The 16,335-nt window shown below is 47.8% G+C and overlaps 1 protein-coding gene across 2 annotated transcripts; it reads left to right on the top strand.

Moving 5' to 3' along the window:
• The first annotated feature begins 700 nt into the window (after positions 1–700).
• On the top strand, positions 701–12,028 carry prkn (parkin RBR E3 ubiquitin protein ligase). Of its 2 annotated transcripts, none has more exons than XM_080016801.1 (12): positions 701–785; positions 897–1,060; positions 4,772–4,997; positions 5,625–5,743; positions 6,118–6,201; positions 6,347–6,462; positions 6,615–6,751; positions 8,944–9,002; positions 9,083–9,232; positions 10,004–10,090; positions 10,504–10,621; positions 11,267–12,028. In XM_080016801.1, exons 2-12 carry the CDS (start codon positions 926–928, stop codon positions 11,374–11,376), a joined length of 1,341 nt encoding a protein of 446 aa, XP_079872927.1. In that variant the 5' UTR covers positions 701–785; positions 897–925; the 3' UTR covers positions 11,377–12,028. The 2 variants fall into 2 exon arrangements, with proteins under 2 accessions (XP_079872927.1, XP_079872926.1); XM_080016800.1 differs by having other exon boundaries at positions 8,941–9,002.
• Positions 12,029–16,335: the final 4,307 nt, after the last annotated feature.

The following is a 16,335-nucleotide window of genomic DNA, read 5'->3' as shown; positions in this document are numbered from 1 at the left end:
ATTGATCACTGTTCTTTCATCTTTTCCTTTCATATACTTATAGGATTCTTTTGATTCCCTAAAAGCAAAGATTACTTAAAGCAGCGCTTTACTATTCCTGGTACCCATGGTGAAATTCAGTCAACAGTCCAGGACTGCACTCTATACGTCTATAAGACACATGAGGGGGATTTCACCTCCACCGACTGTGGCTATTTTTAGTATTATCTCCGCTGACTGGCTTTTTATTTTATTTTATTTTTATATTTTATACAGTCGTCACTATATTTCCAGGTTTCGTCTGAACCTCGATTGAAAATTTGACAATAAAATAACCGATGTCCTCACTTTAGAGAAGAAAAAAATAAATAAAAAAACAAAACCTGTATCATAAAATAAATCCTGATTTTAGATCCGATTTCAAATTTAAACAAAAATTTTATTTTTGAATAGAAACCTTCTTTCCCATCATATCATCCCATCTGTCTTACCCCATAATCAGGAGCGTAGATCAAGGCAGCGCCCCGGAGTCTCAGTTTTTGTGATTGCCGGCTCCGTCGTCGATGGTCCCCTTGGACGCAGCTCGATCCTGTTCCGTGACGCCAGTCGAACGGTTTATTTTGGGAAGTCAGAGACAATATATAGTCAGTTTGGCGTTACTGGTCTATGTGACGAATGTTGTTCTTGCTCTCTGCAGCTGCGTCAAGGTCAGGCCTGAACACTGACAGCTGCGTCTGGACTCCAAGGCTTGGATGTCTGTGGGAATTATGTGAATTATGGAAAATATGTGACTGGGGTTATATGAGGTTGTGTTCGTCATTATGTGTGTGCATATATGTTTATGTGATTACATAGATTTATATATAGTGACATTATTTTCTTACATCTCTACCTCCCTCCCTCCCTCTGTCCCTCAGTCTACGTGCGGTTCAACTCGGGTCCCGGTATGGCTGTGGACCTTGATCCGGGTTCCAGTGTGGAGGAGCTGAAGCAGTGTGTGTCCAGGCAGCAGGGGGTTCCAGCCCAGGAGCTCAAGGTTCTGTTTGCTGGGAGGGAGCTGCAGAACCAGGATACGCTGCAGGTGGGACCAGTTCAGAACCAGTTCAGAACCAGTGGTACCAGTTAGATAGACTGCGGTTGCACTTGGCAGTGACATTATCATTGTTATTATTTTTAGGGGTGGCCCTATTGTTTTTGCTATTATTCTTCTGCCATTATCACTGGTCGCGTGCCTGCCGCTCAGAAACCGTCAGACCCACGGACACAAATGAATGATAGTTGTATTCGGGACAGTCCACACATGCTGTGGTCCTAGTTTGATCCACATCAGACTATACCTGTCGGAGTAGTAAGTAAAAAACGGTGTTCCTCTCACCTTCATCGAGGTGAGAGAAACACCAAAAGGTCATGTGAAAACACTGCAGAATACTGGTTGGTAAAGAATTGCCCACAGTGTCGTCGCGTCACTGCATCACCGGTTGCTGCATCACTGTGTCATTGCTCACTGCGTCCTCGCCTCACTGCGTCGTTGTGTCGTTGCGTCACTGCGTCCTTGCCTCAGCGCGTCGTTGCAACACGTTGTCGTTGCAACACTTTGTCGTTGCTCACTGCGTTGCTGCGTCACTGTGTCGTTGCTCACTGCGTTGTTGCTCACTGTGTAGTTGCTCACTGCGTTGTTGCTCACTGTGTAGTTGCTCACTGCGTTGTTGCTCACTGTGTAGTTGCTCACTGCGTTGTTGCTCACTGTCTAGTTGCTCACTGCGTCGTTGCTCACTGTGTCGTTGCTCACTGTGTCGTTGCTCACTGTGTAGTTGCTCACTGCGTTGTTGCTCACTGTGTAGTTGCTCACTGCGTTGTTGCTCACTGTGTAGTTGCTCACTGCGTCGTTGCTCACTGTGTCGTTGCTCACCGCGTCGTTGCTCACTGCGTTGTTGCTCACCGCGTCGTTGCTCACTGCGTTGTTGTGTTACTGCGTCGTTGCCTCACTGCGTCGTTGTGTCACTGCGTCGTTGTGTCACTGTGTCGTTGCTCACTGCGTTGTTGCTCACTGCGTTGTTGCGTAACTTTGTCGTTGCTCACTGCATTGCTGCGTCACTGCATCGTTGCTCACGGTGTCGTTGCTCACTGTGTAGTTGCTCACTGTGTTGTTGCTCACTGCGTTGTTGCTCACTGCGTTGTTGCTCACTGCGTCGTTGTGTTACTGCGTCGTTGTGTTACTGCTTCATTGCGTCACTGCGTTGTTGCTCACTGCGTTGTTGCTCGCTGCGTCGTTGCTTGCTGCGTCGTTGTGTTACTGCGTCATTGCGTCACTGTGTCGTTGCTCACTGCATTGTTGTGTTACTGCGTCATTGCGTCAATGCGTCGTTGCGTTACTGCGTCATTGCGTCACTGCATTGTTGCTCACTGCGTCGTTGTGTTACTGCGTCGTTGCGTCACTGCGTCATTGCGTCACTGCGTCATTGCGTCACTGCGTCGTTGCTCGCCTGCGTCGTTGTGTTACTGCGTCATTGCGTCACTGTGTCGTTGATCACTGCGTTGTTGCTCACTGCGTCGTTGTGTTACTGCTTCATTGCGTCACTGCATTGTTGCTCACTGCGTCGTTGTGTTACTGCGTCGTTGCGTCACTGCGTCATTGCGTCACTGCGTCGTTGCTCGCCTGCGTCGTTGTGTTACTGCGTCATTGTGTCACTGTGTCGTTGATCACTGCGTTGTTGCTCACTGCGTCGTTGTGTTGCTGCTTCATTGCGTCACTGCATTGTTGCTCAATGCGTCGTTGTGTTACTGCGTCGTTGCGTCACTGCGTCATTGCGTCACTGCGTCGTTGCTCGCCTGCGTCGTTGTGTTACTGCGTCATTGTGTCACTGTGTCGTTGATCACTGCGTTGTTGCTCACTGCGTCGTTGTGTTGCTGCTTCATTGCGTCACTGCGTTGTTGCTCACTGCGTTGTTGCTCACTGCGTCGTTATGTTACTGCGTCATTGCGTCACTGTGTCGTTGATCACTGCGTTGTTGCTCACTGAGTCGTTGTGTTACTGCTTCATTGGGTCACTGCGTTGTTGATCACTGCGTTGTTGCTCACTGAGTCGTTGTGTTACTGCGTCGTTGCGTCACTGCGTCGTTGCGTCACTGCGTTGTTGCTCACTGCGTTGTTGCTCACTGCGTCATTGTGTTACTGCATCGTTGTGTTACTGCGTCATTGCCTCACTGCGTTGTTGCCTCACTGCGTCGTTGTGTTACTGCGTCGTTGTGTTACTGCGTCATTGCCTCACTGCGTTGTTGCCTCACTGCGTCGTTGTGTTACTGCGTCGTTGTGTTACTGCGTCATTGCGTCACTGCGTTGTTGCCTCACTGCGTCCTTGCGTCACTGCGTCCTTGCGTCACTGCGTCCTTGCATCACTGTGTCGTTGCGTCACTGGGTCGTTGCCTCATTGCCTCACTGCATCGTTGCGTCACTGCATCGTTGCTTACTGCGTCGCTATGACATTGCGTCACTACGTCATTGCCTCACTGTCGTTGCTCATCATTGAGCAAATTCTAAATTAATGGTAGTCAACAATAAATGTTATATTTCATAGTCAAAGCCAGATTTTTTGCCATTATAACATGAGAGTGTATTCCATTCCAGACAAATTAATTGTCTGTAATGGAATACATTACAGACAAATTAATTAATAAATATTTTCAGTATTGCGAAGAGGGCTTGTACCTTTTTTCGTGACATGTCACACCTGACTAACCTGGATCCCATTCAATGCTGCCTGCAGCTTTATTCGACCCTATTGTTATTGGACCACCAATGTTGCGATGAGATGGAGCAGTTTCATTTGTGTGTGCGTGTGATGTGCATTTGTGTGGGATTGATTATTAATGATCATCTCTTTTCCTCTTTTAGTAAATATAAACTCATTCTGATCAGAATCAGAAATACTTTACTAATCCCGGAGTGATTTCCTTCCAGAGAGACACCCTGAGGCAGGACTCTGTGGACTACAGGAAGTGGACAGCGACCTGACAGGAAGTAGACAGGGACCTGACAGGAAGTAGACAGGGACGTGACCGGTCACCTTCTCATTTTTAGGATAAAGTTATAACACGCAAAGTATATCAGCTTGTAGTGGTAATCCTGTGTGTCACCAGGACTCACCGCGTCATTACGTCAGCTGATGCTGCGTTCAATAGAAACTCTGAAAATTACACTTGTTTTGGTAGAAATGCTGATGTTAAGAGGAGCCACAGCCAGAACTGATGCTACGTTCCATGGGAACTCGAAAAATGTGTAATCTGTGTTGATACTGAACTCTGTGTATTGCTGCCTGCAGCTATATTATTATTATTATTTTTCTCCTCTGCATTTTTCGGGTTTAGTGTCTGGAACGCAACAATCGCTGAACCCACGGACAGGGTTGAGGTCTTTTTGGAACCGGGACGTTTCAGACATTGTTGTGCAAGTCATCCACATGGATCTACACTTGTAGCAGGAATTTTTGAAAAAACGTTGCAAATTTACCGTCCGCTGAAGGACGTTGCGGTATCCTGATTAGTTTGAGGAGCAGGGCGCTTTGTGACATCATGAACAGATGTGATATAAGTCTGGTTCTCGAGGCGCTCGTTCACATTCGCAGCGTTGTGCTGTAGTCAGACGACAGACCAGAGGAGTCTATGCGGCGTTCCATGTAAACACTGAAAATTGTAATACGTACCTAACACAACTAAAATGGACCCCGTGGATTGCTGCCAGAAGCTATATTCATTATTTTAATATTATTAGTATTATTATTACATGCTTCCTGCAGGGTTCTGACCTTCCGGAGCAGAGCACGGTCCACGTGGTCCTGCCCCGTCCAGCGACCGGCTCTGGGCTTCTCCTCCAGGGGCCCGACGGGGGCCAGAGGCTGACCCGGCTGGACCTGAGCGCCTCCCGGCTCCACAGCCTCTCTGGCCTGGCTGTCGTCCTGGAGAGCGGCGACGGTCGCCACATCGGCGCGGAGGAGGATGACAGTGCAATACCGGAGACGGCAGGTAGGGGTCGCTTGTTTGATTGTTGTAATATCAACTCAAGTTCAAGTCCAAGAGATTATCTGTCACATACATATACATACGGTCATACATATATTGAACAGGCGCCTAGATCTGGCAACGAGTCCACTAGCCACCAGTCACTCCAGGAAATGTCTGAATCACCAGAGCACCTCAGCGTATCTTCAAACAGTAGGGATTTTATTTGGTGCTTACTTTGTGTCTAATAAAAGCTTTGATTTATGGAATTATTACTAGAACCAAAGCAAAAGCACTTTTCTGTAACGTTGAGCCTATGGCTGTGAATGTTCAGAAAATGTATTAAAATATATATAATTTCCTCTTGTTTCTGTGTTGTGCATTATTATCATCGCGATGACGTGACTCTTTCTTCATCGGTAGAATTTCTTTGCCGATTTTGCCAGTTCCTGTAATTTTACTCCAAATAAATCTCCACAAAGCACTGCCAATGACATCACCAGTTTTGAGAAAAGCCGCTGCAAAATCAAGCCTTGTTGGTCGCAACAATCACAACAAAAGCAAATTGAAATGTATGTTCACAGTATGTGTAACAGTATGTTAAGCCTGTAACAACCCTGTCTGTCTGTCTCTCTGTCTGTCTCTCCGCAGGTCGCTGTACCTCCAGTACTTTCTTTGTGTACTGTAAGAGCGTGTGCCGAGCCGTGCGTCCAGGGAAGCTGCGGGTTCGCTGCAGCGGCTGCAGGCAGAGCACACTGACGCTCAGCAGGGTATCAAACATTTATGTCAATATTGTTATTATTATTATTATTATTAATGTTGATTTCGAAATTTGGAAGCTTCTTGGTGTTGTTCAGAAGAAGCAGGAAGTTGACTGTGGCCTGGACGTTGTATCATGTTCTTTTGCACGCAATCTCACCACCTGAGGTGGTCAGAGTCCAGGTTCGGAATGTAAGATGTTCCCATGTTTTAGCTCGTCCCACCACTGATCCCCTGGTTCCACTTGGTTCCATCAGTTGGACTCTGGGTTGAAACCACACGGTTGACGCAGAATCCAGGAGTGGAGTTTCTCTTCCTCGGAACCGGGTTTTCCACCACTGTACAGAGCAGCGGCCATTCATGTCTCTCTCTCTCTCTCTCTCAGGGTCCGTCTTGCTGGGATGACGTGCTTCTCCCTGATCGTATCCACGGTGTCTGTCACTCGGAGGGTTGTCACGGCAACGTTGCGGTGAGATGGAGCAGTTTCGTGTGTGTGTGTGTGTGTGTGTGTGTGTGTGTGTGTGTGCAGGAGTTGATGTGCATTTGTGTGGGATTGATTATTATTCTTTCAATAACGTGTGTGTGTGTGTGTGTGTGTGTGTGTGTGCGTACAGGAGTTCTACCTCAAGTGTGCCGTCCATCCCACGTCGGACGACGACGTCTCCGTCGCCCTCGATCTTGTCACAGCGAACCGCCGAGCTGTCCCCTGCCTCGCATGCATGGAAGTGCTGTGAGTACATACACACACACACACACCTACACGCAGACACACACACTGTACATACATGTGCATACACACACTCTTCGTTGAATGATATTATCTTGATAATTGAACTCTATCCCTCTCTTTCTCTCTGCCTGTCTCTCTCTCTTTCTGTCCAGGAATCCTGTCCTGGTGTTCCAGTGTGCAGAGCGTCATGTTATCTGTTTGGACTGTTTCCATGGTTACTGTCTGTCCAGGCTCAGCGAGCGTCAGTTTGTCCAGGATCCTCTGATTGGCTACTCTCTGCCCTGTGCAGGTACTTGGGCCGCCCCCAAAAAGTCGACCAAACGTCAGTCACCGAGAAGAGTCTTTGTCAACCCGGTCGTTCGTTGGTGGCTTGGTCACAGGAAAAACAAAAGCTTCATTCGGGGGTTACACCTTCACGTCTGTACGACTGCACCCGTGTCTGAAACGCTAGAGGTCTTTTCATTTCAAACTCATTTTAACAAATATACATGTTCAGTCTCCTCACTGGTTGTTCAGACACATTCAGAAGAATAATTAGAGTTTGATCAGCGGCTTGTGCCAGTAATAAACAGGCGGCTCGCTTGGTGCGTGCAGCGTTTGTAATTGACAAGTTTATTTTCAAGGCTGGTTATAAGTTATTGTGTTGGTTTTACTAATAAATTCACAAAATGTTAACGACTCATTTCGCTGACGTTTAAACGGAAGTTCAAACTCAGACCAGTCGACTCGTCTAAAAGTCAGAAAAAATATATGTCAACAATGTCAACATGTGATTTACATGTGGACATTGAAGCAACACTGTGTCACTTTCTTTTACCTTGAAATATGAGCTTCAGAGTCACAGGATCATCATTTTGACGCTTCCCTGACGTGTCATATGCAGAACCTCTGTCACCCCCCCACGCCTGCTCCTGCACGATGTCACTTGTGTTGGGTTGGAAACCGCAGGAACGGTGTGTTGGGTGTTACAGCACCATGTCACTTCCTTGATGTTTGGCTCCGGTAAATACCGTTGGTTTTTTTTGGCGGTCAAAATGTTCGGTATTAATGCTCATACAAAACGTAGCCCCTCCGTCTCCCTGACGGCGCCCACACCTCAGCTGGTCCGTGCCGGCCCTCACTTCCATTGTCTCACAGGGTTTGTTTCACCCTCTGACTCACGCGTGTGAGCTGATCTGCCGGGCCGAGCACATCTGGTACCTGACAGCAGGGGCCCGATCCCCGATCCCTGATTCCCGCGCCCTCTGGACTCACTCAGTCCACGGCTCCGGGAAGCGTTTGGAACGTAGACTGTTGTTGAAATGTGATCGATAAGGTTCAGATTTACCTGGTAAAATAAATTATTTTCGGACGCCGGACCAAGCTTTACAACAGTGGTGTAAAAGTGCAATTGCACTGAGTAACTGTAGGGGCGCCAAACCCTAAAGATTACATAGTGCTGTCTTAATAAAATAATAAAAGGGCCTAATAAGTTGAACCGATGTCATGTTTAACTGGTGTGATCAACAGGCGCTTTGTGCGTGCAGTGCTTGTAAATTGAATGTATATTTTAAAGGCTGGACTTATAACGTTCTTCCTCAGCCCAGGAACTCATGCCCCAAAAACATATTTTTACATAATTAAACTGATAATATGATAGACCTGCAACGATTAGTCGACTAATGGCTTGAACTGACGACTAATATTCGCGAGCAAAATGTTTAGTTGGGGGCGGCACTGGTGCGTACCACTCCTCCATCCCTGAAGACACCACACACTCCCGCCGAGGCCCTTGAGCAAGGTGATGGCTCTGACGGGAGTTGGTCCCCGGGGGTTGGTTGAAGGCAGATGGGAGACTGTCGCCGTCCTCTGCCGTAGTTTTGCGTTGGAGGTCAACGCCGCCGACCTTTCCCTGTTTGAACTGTCTCCCTGCAAAACCAGCGTCTACCCCCCTCCCCCGCTCCGGCTCCGGCGCAGGAATTCCCATTCATATTCTATGAGCTCACTTTCCTCCTCGGGAGGGGAACGTTTCCGAAGCAGTTTGTCGAAACATTCCACAAAGGAGTAGCAGCTCGAGACGCTCAATTTGATGTTCACGCCGTGTGACTCGAGGCCTGAGGAGAACCAACCAAAACGAAACGGAGCAGTGAGGGATAATATCATATGAAGGAAATGAGAAGGAGTCAGTTGTGGTGAGGTTTGGTGCAATTCCCTGCAGAGTACTAGTGTTAGAAACAAGCTCAACAGTCCAAAGATGTTGGAGAATAAAAATTAAAAATAAAATAGAATAAAGAAGTGTAGTAAAAATAAAATAGAATTGTCAAATCTACAAATAGCCAGAAAATACAAAAAAATCAAAAGTGTGTGTGTGTGTGTGTGTGTGTGTGTGTGTGTGTGTGTGTGTGTGTGTGTGTGTGTGTGTGTGTGTGTGTGTGTGTGTGTGTGTGTGTGTGTGTGTGTGTGTGTGTGTGTGTGTGTGTGTTCTATCCCTCCATCCAGCAGGGTGTCAGGACTCTCTCATCACGGAGCTTCATCACTTCAGAATTCTTGGGGATGAACAGGTGAGACACCCACACACACGGTTAATATTTATAGATACATAAATACATGATTAAAATAAATACATAATGCTCTCCCTCAGTATGAGCGTTACCATGCCTACGGGGCGGAGGAGTGTCTCCTGCAGATGGGCGGAGTGTTGTGTCCAAGGGCAGAGTGTGGAGCTGGGATCGTCCAATCAGAGCAGAGCAGGAGAGTTCACTGTGACGGGAGCAACGCCCTGGGCTGCGGGGTGAGTGCACACACACACACACACATCCAGACATCTAAACACATAAACACCAACAGCCTTTAACACAGGTACACATACGCAATCACACACATGCTGTTATTTTAGTCTTTATACAGACGAATGAAACATACATCATATACAAACATGTATTCAGAATGGAGTGTGCTACCACCAGTGGCCACTAGAGGTCGCCAACATGTAAACCTGTCCTGGCATCACTGTCAAACTGTTCACACCCTCAAAAGACAAGATATGATAATATTTATATCATACGATAACAAGACTTATTAGTCTGTGGTAAATGGTTGTTTATCAGTGGTGTCAGGTGGGGAAGAGCAGCGCCACCTAGTGGTCAGACTGTCATTCTAAATATAAATATGGGTTAGTATTGTGTGGAGGTAATCAATAGATATAAAGGTTTAGGCTGTGATTGATGAATGTGTTAAACTCAATAACAAAGTGTGTGTGTCTGTGTCTGTGTCTGTGTGTGTGTGTGTGTCTGTGTGTGTGTGTGTGTGTGTGTGTGTGTGTGTGTGTCTGTGTCTGTCTGTGTCTGTCTGTGTGTGTGTGTGTGTGTGTGTGTGTGTGTGTGTGTGTGTGTGTGTGTGTGTGTGTCTGTGTGTGTGTGTGTGTGTGTCTGTGTGTGTGTCTGTGTGTCTGTGTGTGTGTGTGTGTGTGTGTGTGTCTGTGTGTCTGTGTGTCTGTGTGTGTGTGTGTGTCTGTGTGTCTGTGTGTGTGTGTGTGTGTGTGTGTGTGTGTGTGTGTGTGTAGCTTGTGTTCTGTCGGGACTGTAAGGAGGAGTACCACCAGGGGGCGTGTCAGACGCGCTCGGTCCGGCCGGTGGGCGGGGCTCTGCAGGTAAGCGACCAATTGAGCTTTTATTTGTAATTTTTTAACACCGTTCATTAATGCATTGCTCAATAATAAACCCTGTTTAAAATAGACATATTCATGAGAAAGTATCCTATTATTATTATATTTTTCTGTTTCATATTCTGAAAATATTGAGTAAAATTGAGTGGAGTAATTAAGCATTATGATATTATAACATATATATATATATATATGATAACACATAGCGCGCCACATTAATTATCATGTTCTCTTTAAAGTACAGACGTAATATGATTATGAAACTATGCTTGTAGTGTTACTGCCCTCTAGTGGTGAGACTCTGAACAGTTTAATCAGGTTATAATTACTCCTCCTCCCTCCTCTGCTCCTCCTCTGCTCCTCCTCCCTCCTCTGCTCCTCCTCCCTCCTCTCCCCAGGGCTACGTCCAGGATGAGGAGTCCCTCCACAGAGCTCGGTGGGAGCAGGCCTCCCAAGAAACCATTGAGGAGACGACGAAACCCTGTCCTCAGTGCAAAGTCCCAGTGGAGAAGGACGGTGAGCATACATGCACACACACACACACACACACACACACACACACACACGCATGCACGCACACACACATCCCGCTCCATCTCCATCCAGCTGACAGGCTGTTTTCCACACTAACTGGTGAATCAGTTTGTTTGTTTGTGGCTTCAGCCTTTCAGTCAGGACGGTTCCAAAACCTCCAAACCTTCTTCCAGGGTTTCCATATTCACCAGGTGCTCGGCCTCCCATACATTTAAACATCAGATTTTTGATTCTCCAAAACGCCGCTGGTTCATTCTGCATGGGTTTGGAATGACCAGGGGACCTCGGCAGGCTTTTGAGGGATGGAGTGATGACTTTGGAGCTGAGCAGTGGAACAGTTCTGATTCAAGATTCAAGATTCAAGATTTTTATTTGTCACATACATATACATACTTCCATACATATATGCAGTGAAATGTAATGCAACGCACCCGGTGATAGCACACAAGAAGTCCTAGGAAAAAGTACAAAAATAAAATAAAAATAAAAGTAGAAAACTCCTAAAACGTAATACTGATGACAGGATGTGATGTCACTGATGTCTGGAGATGCCTTCTGGACGAAGAAGCACTAAAATGTAGAAATATGTTCTCTGTCTGTCTCTCCCCCTGCCTGTCTGTCTCTCAGGGGGGTGCATGCACATGGTTTGTCCCAGGTCTCAGTGTGGCTGTGAGTGGTGCTGGATCTGCTCCGTGCCGTGGAACAGGGAGTGCATGGGAAACCACTGGTTTGGGTGAAGACGGAAAGACACCGGGGAACCGCCACTAGGACACGCCTCCAACAGCCACTAGGACACGCCTCCAATCATCGTCCATCAATCAACAGACACGCCCCTAAAAAGACCTTCAGCCAATACACGTGAAGACATGCAAAATGAATTCCTTGTCAAGGTCGTAGTGAGATGCTGTCGCAGAAAGCAAAGCATCATGGGATATGAGGTGTCAAAACAGCGTGCATACTTTATTTATTTATAAAGTCCTTTTTAAGCACGTACAGCGTCTTCACTTCTAATCTAATCACTTCTAATAGAACTGATATCTCACCTTGTCACATGCAGGGGAAAGGCTGCAAAACAATTCTGAAGAGAAATTATAATAAATATAATAATTATAATTGAAATCAGAAAAATACACAAACAAAAAATATAAGCTAAAATATGTGTGATGTCATGTAGTACATGTACTGTATATGTATGTACAAAAATAAATCATCTTAAAATTATTACCACAAAGTTTATATATTTTAAAATAATATCGATTTAAAATATATATACGGTATATGTATATTTTTAAATAATATCACAGCAGTAAACTTGAACTCTTGACTGACGAATGTAAAATGTCATTTTCACACAGTGAGATGAAAATAAGCTTTAAATCCTGGTTTTGTGGCTGGTGTTTGAAAATGCAGGAAATGATGTCTTCTGTGGTCAATAAACAAACAGTTTATCATCCAATCCTTCAACACAACCTTCACAGAGTCGTCATCGTTCGTGAATGAACCTGGTTCCGCGCGTCGCTGGTGTTTTTGCGGTGGGTGGGTGGGCTGCGCTGCGCTGCGCGTGGGCGTGGTGTGGTCCTCACGTTGGTTTTGAAGGTTTCCTGGTGACACATTAACCTACAGATGATAACGTTTATCTCCCCGGAGGCAAAGTCTTGAGACGCTTCCGGAGGCGAACGTGAACCAAGCTGTGAGCGGGGACCTGACGGAGCACAGAGGGAACTCCTTTGCTTTCCTCCATCATGTCCTGAGCTCTACATAGAAATATCTAAAGCTGGAGCTGTGCTGATGGGGCTTCACGGTGAAGCTAGAGCAGCAACGTGTGGGGCAGGGTCCCTTCAAAGCAAAGCACCAGACGGTTTACTTTGTGTCGTCTTTGGGACTGGACCGAGCCCGGTGAACTGGAGGCTTTGGCCCCGACTCGGGCAAACAATGAGAAATCTATGAAAGAAGCAGAGAAAAAGAATGAAAAGATGGAGCGGAGGTGAAGCAGGTTAACTCTGACAGTGACGGCCACCTTGCCACACCAAAGCTATCTCCAGGCTCTAGAAGAAGAAGAAGTGCTCTTGCCCTCTTCTCTCCTTTCCTTCTCTCCTCCTTTCCTCTCTTTCTCGTCGGTTCCACCGACTCATTAAACTTGTGCTTTGGTATGAGACTCCGCCGCCCGAATTCAACCTGTCAGTCACTCCGCCGTGGTGGTGACCGTCCTCTAAGTCCTGGGGGTCTTCCCAGATCCAAAATGGCCTCCCATGGTCTCGGCGTCGGTGTCAGTCTGGATTCTCTGTTGCCCTCGTCCTGACGCCGTGCGGCCGGGTCTCCATGTTGTTTGTGAGTGAACGGCTGATGTGTGATAGCAGAGTCCGCCCTGCAGCGGCAGATAACAGCCCATAAAGCACACGCCTGTTGGGTTATCACTGGTGGAGTCGTGCACCACGACTTCAACGCCGCCAGACGGGTCGTGCTGATCAACGGAGATTCCAACTCACCCGGAGAACTCACCTGGAGAACTCACCTGGAGAACTCACCTGGAGAACTCACCTGGAGAACACCGTTCAGACGGTGGAGGGCCTGAAGGACCAGGATGAAGAAGAGGAACTCGAGTGGACTGACGGGCCTGGAGAACCCAGGACTGGAGCTGGAGATGACAGAGAAGGTCGTAGTTGAGGTGAGGCCCACCTGTCTGCCTCAGTCTGCCTGTCTGTCTGCCTGCCTGCCTGCCTGTCTGTCTGCCTGTCTGTCTGTCTGTCTGCCTGTCTGTCGGTCTGTCTCATGTTTACCTGTCATGTCACGTCTCTCCCAGTTTTCCTCCCTTGAGCCTTGATGACATCACAGATATCTAACTCTCGCCCTTCCCACCATCCAGAAACTGAAATACCAACTAAGATGTTTTAATATCAATAAGAACCTCATGAGGAACAACAATACTCTGTTCTGATTGGTCAATAGCTGCAATCAGCCGTTACTCCTGAATAATGACCACTGGTCTGATAGTGATGGCCGCTGCCACGGACAACCACTTCTGTCTGGTATCACTTTGTCCACACGCTCAACGTGCAACACCAGCGCGTGGCGCCATCTAGTGACGCTACGGAGAAACTACAACGGGAGAGTTGAAGAGACCAAGGCAGAGATCAAATGAAAATCACTGACGTCCCCTTCAGCGAATCATTTCACCAACAATGTCCAAAGGTCCTGAGAGGGAGCCCCCCTGGCTGCACCTTATCCCTCCTGTGTGTGTGTGTTTGTGTGTGTGTGTGTGTGTGGGAACCTCCCAGTCAGAGGGGCCCGACCTGCGCTCGCAGACGTCCAGGACGGCGGCCTCGGTGTCGGGGGCGGTGAAGGCCGCCGCCCAGTGGGCGTGCTACACCTGCACCCGCTGGAGGAAGGTGGCGAGCCAGAGGGCCACCGGGTGGAGTCACGGTACGCTGACGTGCACGCTGAGCTACGTGCACGCGCACACACACACTACGTATAGTACATGACTGTGACTCTTGTCAGTATTCTATCTTCTAAAACCTTCTAAATGTCAAGTTGCGGCGATTTTCAACCGGACGATGAGGCGGAGATTTTTCAAACAAAACTTAAAATAAAAAAATACATTTCATGGCCTTTTCCAAAATGTTTAAAAACAAATTGAACTGACCAAGAGCTTGGTGAATGATATAGAGCCAAACTGAAATTCACGACTGAATAAATACTATAATATGTGTTATTCTGTTATTCAGTTAAATCATATATAAGACACTTCTTTATTCCTTATATATCTTTACACCCACAAAGACGGAACTAAAAGAGCATTATAATGGCAAAACAGAAAAAATAGTGATGATATTTTATGATAATTGAATAAAGAATTTTGGAACCACGCGTGTGACGGCACCAAGGCAACGCACTGGACCAGTTCTCAGCCCTGACTCCCAGTTCAGGGTGGTGAGTCGCTGCTGGTTCCAACTGGACCTGCTGCTCCTTCCTCTCCTCCTGCAGGCCAGTCGCTGGAGGGCAAATACAAAGGGCTGGCCCGGGAGGAGGAGGAGGAGGAGGAGGAGGAGGAGGAGGGTGATGAGCCGGACTGGCCCGGGAGGAGGAGGCAGTTGAACAAGAAGCTTCTGGATCATTTCAGAGAGCTGGCGACCAGTGACCAGGACACGGACCAGGTGCGAGTGTTGTGGAATCCTTCATGGACTGTCCACCTGTCTGCACACCGCACCAACAGGTGTGTGTGTGTGTGTGTGTGTGTGTGTGTGTGTGTGTGTGTGTGTGTGCAGGTGGACCTTCAGTATGTCAGTGATCTGATCTCAGAAGGAGCAGAGCCAAACAGCGCAGACAGATATGGACAGACTGTCCTGCATGAGGTGACACTCCTCCTCCTCCTCCTCTTCTCCTCCTCCTCCTCCTCTTCTCTGCTCCTTCTCTACTCTCTTGTCCTCTTCTCCTTCTCTCATCTCCTTCTCTCCTCCTCCTTTCTCCTTGCTTCTGCTCCTCTTCTCTCATCCTCTCCTCCTTTTCTCCTTACTTCCTCTCCTCTCCTCTTCCCTCCTTCTCTACTCTGTTGTCCCCTCCTCTGCTTTTCCAACCTGCTCTCCCCTCTCCTCCTCCTCTTCTCTCTCATCTCCTGTTCTCCTTCAGACCTACTGTCTATACTGTGTGTGTGTGTGTGTGTGTGTGTGTGTGTAGATCTCCAGGGCCTGGAGTGTGGACGTGATGCGTTTCTTCCTGGAGCGAGGTTCTGACCTGCACCGATCTGATGGTTTTGGCGTCACGGCGCTGCACGTGGCCGCTGCGCTCGACTACGTAGAGATGGTTCAATTTCTGTTGGACCAGGGGGGTACGGTGTGTGTGTTTGTGTGTGTGTGTGTGTGTTTGCTGTGTTGCGGGGATGATGTGGTTTGAGCAGCCACACCTGTCCTGGGTCTAGGTAATTTGGGCCCAGGATCAGAGTGGCTGCCTAATGAGTGGCCGGGTATAGCCCCATCCCCACACACTCAGGAGAGGAGCCCTTGTCATGGTGTGTGGCAGGTGAAGCAGCCTGTTTTTACTACCACACACCAACCAAGTGGTGTTTGCAGGGCCCCCTGGCACAGAGACACAGAAGACGGGGTCGTAGACACCGGTTTATTGTAGAGAGTGGGCCAGGTGGAACGAGCCAGGAGCAGATGGACTCATGTGTCATCTTAGAGGCTCCTCTCCTGAGTGAGTGTGGGGATGGAGGTTTTACCTGCTGCTCCTTAGACCAAGCAACAAGCACCAGGTGTGAAGCCACTCTGATCCTGGATCCACCAGTTACCATGAGCCAGGACAGGTGTGGCGGCTCAAACCACACCATCCCCACACCACATTGGCTTTTCCAGTTTGTTGTCTGGAAGAACAAATTTGTTCCGGTCTCCCTTCTTCATTGGGTGCCATTGCTAAAATGCATGCTGGGATTCTGCACAACACATCTCCTCTAATTCCACTGTAACATTCAGCAATTACAAAAAATGGAAAATGATTCATCTCTGTCTTCATCCTCCCATTTGTTTAGGAGGAAACATTTCTCATTTGCACGTATGAGGACCTTTTGCTTATGCAAAGTCCATCCATTTCTCCATGCTAACTGTGTTAGCTCAATGCATGGCTGCAGGGGGGATCAGCTAGCTTAGCTCCTGTGAAATGAGGGAGATCCACCTTCCAGCGTCTCGACAGCTGAGTTATTTAAG

The sequence above is a fragment of the Zeus faber genome, assembly GCF_960531495.2.
Source record: "Zeus faber genome assembly, chromosome: 16".
NCBI classification, from domain to species: Eukaryota; Metazoa; Chordata; class Actinopteri; order Zeiformes; family Zeidae; genus Zeus; species Zeus faber.
This window is presented reverse-complemented; position numbering and strand designations above follow the sequence as displayed.